General features: G+C 39.1%; 1 protein-coding gene across 1 annotated transcript; it reads left to right on the forward strand.

The window, feature by feature from the left end:
- The first annotated feature begins 1,621 nt into the window (after positions 1-1,621).
- Positions 1,622-7,879, forward strand: LOC140321747 (17-beta-hydroxysteroid dehydrogenase type 6-like). The gene is made up of 4 exons (XM_072398570.1): positions 1,622-3,113; positions 5,003-5,187; positions 5,960-6,123; positions 7,581-7,879. Exons 1-4 carry the CDS (start codon positions 2,772-2,774, stop codon positions 7,805-7,807), a joined length of 918 nt encoding a protein of 305 aa, XP_072254671.1. The 5' UTR covers positions 1,622-2,771; the 3' UTR covers positions 7,808-7,879.
- The last annotated feature ends 207 nt before the right edge of the window (positions 7,880-8,086 follow it).

Genomic DNA, 8,086 nt, shown 5'->3' on the forward strand with positions numbered 1-8,086 from the left:
CTTGAGATTAGTTAACGACCAGTGCCGGGAATCGTACTGATTTCCTAGATCTTCTGATGGTTTTGTGAAATTGGTTCGCCGAAATTTCGCGGACCCATCAGAGGCTCAAGGAAATTTTCAGCCAGAGGCATTCCCGCTCATCCCTAATATCTATGACTGAAAAGGCTGGCAATTGGTGGGGTAGGACATTCAGCCAGTATTGTCTAAACTGAATGTCCCTGGTTAACACAAAGTTCACAAATTTAGTGAGCCTCTATTGGCAAGCTAGTGGGTATAGTTTGAATTATAATATTCTTTGTGTGACCACTTTAGCAAATAACGTCAGCCTTTTCAAGCCCATTCAAATATTTTTCATGTTGTGGAATTTTATGTGTAGCATCCCATGTGTGCTGTAATATTTACTTGAAGCAGTAGGGAGTACCAGTTCAAATTGCTTACTGAACACGCTGCCTGGCTATACTTACTTATGCTCAGCATTGGAACATAAAAATAGTTATCCAATCACCACAGCTCAAAAGATGTCCATTTCAGCACACTGTGTTGCAGGGGTACTCATACCAGAGTGTCACATTGGCTTGTGAAACCTAACAACAATAACTTCAGTATAGGCAAGCTGAACAAGGGGTACAAACTCACAACTTTGTTTGCCCAAGCTGCGTCTTTTTACACACAGAACCACAAGACTGGATAGTAAGCCACTTCCATCTGCAAAAGAGGTTTCACACTTCTTTTCACCAGGTGAATCAAACTTTTTTTTCTACCAATTAGCATATAGAAACATTGTCATGGGCAGGACTGTACACACACATCATTTTGAATGATGGCTCCTTAGCACAGAACATACAAATATCTACTTGTATCTTTCAGATCCTCCACCAGGTGTCAGATTTGCAGCAAACACAGAAGTGACATCCTGTCTGCAATACAAGACACAACCCCGACACATGAAGTTGTATGTCTGCACACAGTGCTCCTGTAGCAAAAAGTATATGTTAAACATATTTGCCATAAGGAATCTGTGGAGCCACAGACACAGTAAAACATATTGTGTCTGTGGCTCCACAGATTCCTTATGGCAAATGTAAAAGAAACAAGATTCCCTATGGCCAACATAAAATATATAAGCTTTCATTGAGGTGTCCCATCTGCCATTAGACAGATTCCAGGATTCTTGTGCAAAGATTTATGGCTTGATTAGATCAAGCATTATACCAGGCCCTGATAGACCGGCAGCGTGGCTCCCTTCCAAAGTCACCTTTGGAAACCATACACCTGGATGGCAGACAGCCAGAGACTTACTCCTGCCAGGTAGGTGGCCACACCAGTGCTGAGAGGACACAGGAGGAAAAAGAAAGGACTCTGGGTGTATGAACTGCCTTGAATTTATCCACTTAGGTTCTGAGAGTGGGAGGGGAAAGAGATTAACCCATCCCTATGGTGTCAGGGAGCAGTCAGGAAAAGGAACAATCTAACCAAAGATATCACACTAGCTCCTTGCTTGGTTAGAGAGTTTAGGCAGTAAGGGAGGAGTGTGGGTGGAGAAAAGGTCAGGGGGGTGTCAGGAACAACATGAGCACAAACCGTCACAGCCAGCAGCACTGACAATTTATTACAAGTAAGTGTGAATACTAAAGCTGCGTACACACGTTCGATTCTTCTTCTTTTATGATCCTTTCCAATGATAAGAACAACACGATGCATGAACGAGTTCTGTACATACAGCATCGTTCTGCTCTATGAAGAGGGGAGGGGGAGAGCGACGGAGCGACACCCTGCTGTGCTCTCTCCCCCTTCCCTTGCATTACAATCGTTTGTCGTCCATCGTCCGTGGAACCGCCAGGACAGATCCACAGAGGATGAACAACGTGGGCTGTACACACGCCAGATTCTCGCCTGATATCTGCCCTGAGCCGTATATCGGGTGAGAAAAATTTGATGTGTGAACGTAGCTTAATAGATAGTATTAAGCCTGATGTTAGAGTTTTGGTCTGCTTTAACTTTGCTGCACTATAGTAGCACATTTGTGTAAAGGAACTCAGATTCACTCAGCTACTCCCTGCTTCTACAGGAAAAGCAATGCAATTTTTTCTTTATATGTGTGCCAGAAAAAACAGACTAGTGTAAAGCTTGGGCATGTGGCCAGAGATCTTCCAGGAAGGAGAAACAAGCTTTTATTTTTTTTCAGCTGGTTGATGATCTGAAACCAAATTGTAAATCATTGAAGCCAGAAGCCTCTTTAGAAACTTTTTTTTTTTACATATTTTTTTATTGAGAGAAAAAAGTGATACAAAACAGTAAGATGTAGCAATATAAACATCTATTCGCAGACAGTAATTTTGAGAAACTTTAATGCATCTGCATTATCTAATCATAAGCGTCATTCTATAGTGATATTTAGAATATGAACAGTAAAGTACTTTAAAACAGAAGGCCCCAACCCCTGGGGAGTAGGATCCTGCTTGGGGGGGGCGCACCAGCCAGAGCCGTGGACCACGTTCCTGGAGACATTGCAGGCTCAGGGACGCAATCCAACCACTCTCCCATCACTGGCTCCCTGTGATGGGAGATTGGGCAGGTTCTGGCATCATGAGCTCACCCTGGTTGGAAGTTTCTTCTCCTTTGGGTGAAACACAGCTCCCCGCGCATGCACAGTCCGGAGTCCGTGCATTTAGTGGTCCGCAACCTGCAAAAGGTTGAGGACCTCTGTTTTAAAACATTTAATATCTTAAAACTATTTCATTACAGAAATAAATAATAAATAAACTTGCATCATGTGGCTCCTTCTGCTGGCGGTGTTGGGTTTGATCCTTCTTTACAGATGGTACAGGCAGAGTCAGATACTGGAGAATATCACAGACAAATATGTTTTTATCACTGGATGTGATTCTGGATTTGGAAACTTGCTGGCAAAGCAGTTGGATAAATGTGGAATGAATGTTCTGGCTGCTTGTCTAACTGGGACAGGTGCTGAAAATCTGAAGAAGGAAACCTCCGGCAGGCTGCAAGCTAGAATTCTAGATGTCACTGACAGCGAAAGTGTGAGCTCTGCTGCTGACTGGGTATCAACCATTGTTGGAAATAAAGGTAATATTTTGCTTTGCACAAATGATCACTTCAATCTATTATGATATAATATTATATAAAATTAATTTAGGGTAGAAAAAATAGATTAAATTGATTCCAGGCCTTCTTTGGTACCTTGTACCTGTTTTTTTTTTATTATTTTAATACCCTGCCCCCAGAATGCTTTGCTGCTGGGAGATCACCAGGTTGTGGCCCCCAGGCTCTACCCAGCATGGGTGAGCAAAGAACAGATGGCTTCTGTGTCCAGTGAACGGGTATAAAGTTTAGTTTGGTAAAAAGAGAAGGATTAGAGGTTTCCTGGCTGGGTCACGATGACCAGTAGGTTGCTCAGAGAACCAATGTCAAGACAGACAAAAGGCAAAGATCAAGGTGAAGACCATCAAATGTCAAGGTTGGTGACATGCAATATTTATGGTCAAGACTGTCCAGTGTTGGGCCAGGTGGCAGGCAATATTAATTGTCAAGAAAGTCCAAAGTCAGAGCAGATGGCAGGAAATAATCATCAGCAGTACAAGCTAGGTCCAGAAAAACAGTGAACGAGGTCGCGGTCAAAAGGGGCAGAATATCGCTGTGCAGGAACCAGGTAACAAGCTGAAGATCCAGCAACCTGCACCTAGAACTAGGGAGGCCTAAATAGAACTAGCAGCCAGATGTTGGACAGGATCATGACTAGGAAGTAATCTGCCCATTGGCTGCAGGATTTACTCTTTCATCCCCTCCAGCTGTGCATATTGTGCTAGGGATGCTAAGATGAACAGTGCATATGATTAAATAGAGGCTGGGGATGCAGCAAACTGCAAAAACGGATTAGCTGCTGCAAGCAGAGTGGTAACAGATCGGTATAGTGCAGTGCATTCTACACCTAGACGGCTGGGGGCACATGCACCATAATAAAAAATCAATACCAAATTTTGGGTGCTTTCCACTGAGCTGACAGCCCATTTAATATGAATGAGCTAGAGTATCACAATTTACTTAAGTGTGACATATTTAATGTTAATGCAACACAATAGCGGAAAGGTTCCCTAAAACATGCTGCTCAGTTCATATCTGCATACTTTTATCCATCATAATACCTGGTCACTTTGTTTACCATAAAGTCTTACCTGTAACTTCAAGCAATGTACATAATATTTGTGTCTTGATACCTTGCATTTTGTTGGCTATGTCTGCCTAGAATGTGTGTACCCGATACAAAATTGTATCTATAGATTCTAGACTGAAGGGTAATTGTACAATATTTTTTTAATCCTTGGTCTTTTTTCCCCAGGGTGTTTTTTGTTTAGTGTCAGTAAAATAGTAAATACAGCTCACTCCTTTCACTAGTGGTTTTGTCCCTTGCTGCAATCCTAAACACATAATAGTAGAAAGCTAAGGCAGACTTAATTAACCCAGAAGTAACATTTGTATGGTAGTGCACTTCGCTATGCATTCACCCATGTCAACCTAATATTTTTTAAGTACAATTACTCATCCTATGTAGCAGAGAACTAATAAACAGGCACATTTGTTGAATGTGAATTGTTTAACAATATGCCCTGTACATATAAACACATAAGGCAGCAACTCCGTGTGTTTAGGCATGTAGACATTGTCAAGAGTACCTGATAAAATTCAAACAGGGGATCAGAACAGAGAAGAATAATGATCTATAATTCAAATGTCATAGCCATCCCTTTATGACTGTAGAAGACCCATAAATGGCCATCAGGGTTGCCAGATGCCAGAGCAACCATTGGGTTATAGTGGAGCAGAAGATTCATATAATCGATATACGGCTTAAAAAACTGCAGCAACTGGGTGATGCGATCATATCATTATGAACTAAAACACCTAATGAATTTTTCCAGCACCTTGTTGAATCTATGCCATCAACTACAAAATCTAAAAGTTGTATTGTGGGGCTGAAAAATAATAGGAAACCAGGGTCCTGAATGTGAATCTGCTTGGTACAGTTGATGTCACTTTGCAGTTGCTGCCTCTTGTCAGAAAAGCTCGGGGACGCATTGTTGTTGTATCCAGTGGTGCAGGTCGATTGGCTGTTATTGGTGGGGGATATAGCCCATCAAAGTTTGCATTGGAAGCTTTCTCAGACAGCTTACGGTTAGTTGAGCTCTGTACGAAGTAATTGGTATCTATAAAGAATTTCAGTGCAGCAGACATAAATAATCTAAAAAATATAAGACAAATCTTGGACATTGCTACTCTCAAGACAATTAAAAAATATAACACCCAATATCTTGATAGAAATGTTCCATAATGTCAACAGGGTGATTACCCAGCAGAGAATGTGATACACCTCCATAATGGCTGCAGGTAAAGGTAGGTGAGTGAAGCTGGAAACAACAGAACACAGCTGAGTCTGTAATAGATTTCAGAAACCAATAAGTGTCTCATATCCTTGGGATCTGCTGAGAAGTACTGCTCTTTTCCTTGTAGTTAGTCATACACGTTACCTTTCAAGTCATAAAGGTGGCTTATGTTCTCTGAACAATTATTTTATTATTTTTATTTTATCCAACTGATAGCAACATAGGTAACTACCTAATATTGTTTCCACCATCGAAATTGATATCCTATTTTTTTGGAAAAAACATCTGAAGGAATCATATGGCATATTTTATTCTGTTTCATAGTTTATAATAAAAAACTACCGGTAACTAGTAAAAATAGTAAATATTAGTAAAAAAAAGCTTCTAAAGTATAAAAGCATGACATATGGCATATTTTATTCTGTTTCATAGTTTATAATAAAAAACTACCGGTAACTAGTAAAAATAGTAAATATTAGTAAAAAAAAGCTTCTAAAGTATAAAAGCATGAAATATTTATGCTAATCCCTTTTTAATGCATTTGTAATATTGCTGTTCTACAGGAGGGAGATGCGTTCATTTGGTGTTAAGGTTTCTATCATAGAGCCAGGAGGTTTCAACACACCATTCAACCATCAGGCTACTCATTTAAATACCATAAACCGAATGTGGGAAAAACTGCCTGTCCATGTCAAAGAGAGCTATGGAGAAGACTTTTACAAGAAAAGTAAGCTATAACATGGAGATTTTTATTAATACATTTTACTACTATGTGGAGTACACCACAAGTGTTTATAACTGTACATGAGAATTTGAGAGCCGCCAAAACAACTCACTCCATAGGGTACAAAATAAAACCACTTACCTCTTGTTCTGTATTTAGATATCCTCCCACCAGACAATTAATGTCTACAAAAATCTTCCTATAACATTATACTTGTATGAGCATTTGATGTATTTTGTAAATATTATTGGCCTGTAAATGTCTCTTGTATACGTTTAAAATGTCTGCATCTTCTGAGGGGCACTGCCATCCTGAATGTGATGTTAGCAGCTCCAGCAGAATCCGAGTTGTCCCTTAAGGTATACTTAGGGGTCTATTCATAAAGCAGTAAATTTGCCATTCCACAAGCATTTTCTAGTGGAGAAACTTCAAGGTCCATCTGTCTTTAATGTCAAGAGAATAAAGAAGTTCTGTACAGACCCTCTTTTTCTGTGTTAATCCCACTGCCAAATACAGTAATAACCTAAACCCACAACTGCGGTACAGCCACATAACCGAACGCTGGTTCTGTCTGGTGCTATGGTATAAAAAACTGGCAATGGCCTTGATTTCTTTCACCTTGGAGTGATTTCCTTTACCTTCCAGTGTCTATAAGACAAGAAATAAATGGAAAGCTCCACAATGGGACACAAGTGGCAAAAAAAAGTTTTTAACCCTTTCTTTTTCTGTGTAAATTAAAAAAAAAAAGTTTTTGAAGAGATGGTTTACATGGGATGTGTGGGGCTGCATTAGTTGAAAAAGTTCCAATACATGGATAAGGCAAAAAGAGTTGTTGTGTATTGTGACAGACAAAAGAAGAATTATTAGGAAATAAGACATGTGATTCTGTGAATTGCACACATCTGTGTATGATATAAACTACATGGACCATTTTAGACAAGTAAGTGTGTTATGGAGCATCCAACTAAAAAATATATAGGAATAAGCAGTATATTATTTGGAAGGTTTATTCATTATATTTCATTTTGTTTAATTTGTTTACTTTATTAATATCAAATAATTTGCTGAACCATGACTATTCGGGTAATGAGCAGTGATTGACATCCAATTCTGAAGTTATAATAGTTTTTTGTGATGTTGATGACTATTATTTTCGGCAATGGGAACCAATGGCAGCTGAAAATAACAGTCACAAGGCCAAAAATAAAAAAGTTACATTTGTATTTAGGCTTAGTAAATTAAACATAAAATCTGTAATGTCTGAAAAAAAACATATTAATAGTCAACACGGCAACATTACTGGCATGAAATAACATTTTCCTCTTGATAATACTAAATCAGCAATGTGCCCTCATCCTATGTAAAATCAATGCATACAAGCTGAAAAAATCAGTTTTTGTTTTCTCATCTTTATTTGTTTTTCTCATTTGTTTTCATTTGTGTTTCCAATGTACCCACAGCTATTAGGGTTTTTGAAGGGGCATCAACATCAACGATGTTAGCCAGTTCAAAGTTGTCTAGAGTTACAGACTGTATGAAGCATGCCCTGACTGCTGTTTACCCTTGGACCCGATACTCAGCCGGCTGGGACTGCAAGCTGTTAGCTCTTCCTATATCCTACCTTCCTACTGCCATCCCTGACTATTTGTTTTCTTTGGTGTTTCCGAAACCGGCTCACAGGACATAGGCAGCTGAAAAAGTCACTACAAGTGAGTCCTTGTACTTAGTTAATTTCAATAAAAAATTGTCACACACTAAAGATCCAGTGTTCACTGTCTTATCTAATTAAAGTATTTTCATATTTTTTTCTTCCATTATTATTTACACAGATTTATTTATTTATGCAATTTATTCACTACCTGATAATAACTACAGACAAAGAATACAATTATATAGCGGGTACATTTTAGATGCGTTTTCTTAGTTCTGTTCTTTTTTTCAGCAGTAAAAAATTCCTGCAAAACTT

This window comes from Pyxicephalus adspersus, chromosome 1, assembly GCF_032062135.1.
Source record: "Pyxicephalus adspersus chromosome 1, UCB_Pads_2.0, whole genome shotgun sequence".
Classification (NCBI taxonomy): domain Eukaryota; kingdom Metazoa; phylum Chordata; class Amphibia; order Anura; family Pyxicephalidae; genus Pyxicephalus; species Pyxicephalus adspersus.

Bases quoted from the DNA above. Each gene is read 5' to 3' on its own strand.
- LOC140321747 (XM_072398570.1), top strand. From the start codon at position 2,772: ATGTGGCTCCTTCTGCTGGCGGTGTTGGGTTTGATCCTTCTTTACAGA. The intron at 3,114-5,002 runs TTCAATCTATTA...GAAAAATAATAG, and splicing joins TGCTTTGCACAAATGATCAC to GAAACCAGGGTCCTGAATGT. The intron at 6,124-7,580 runs GTAAGCTATAAC...ATGTACCCACAG, and splicing joins AGAAGACTTTTACAAGAAAA to CTATTAGGGTTTTTGAAGGG.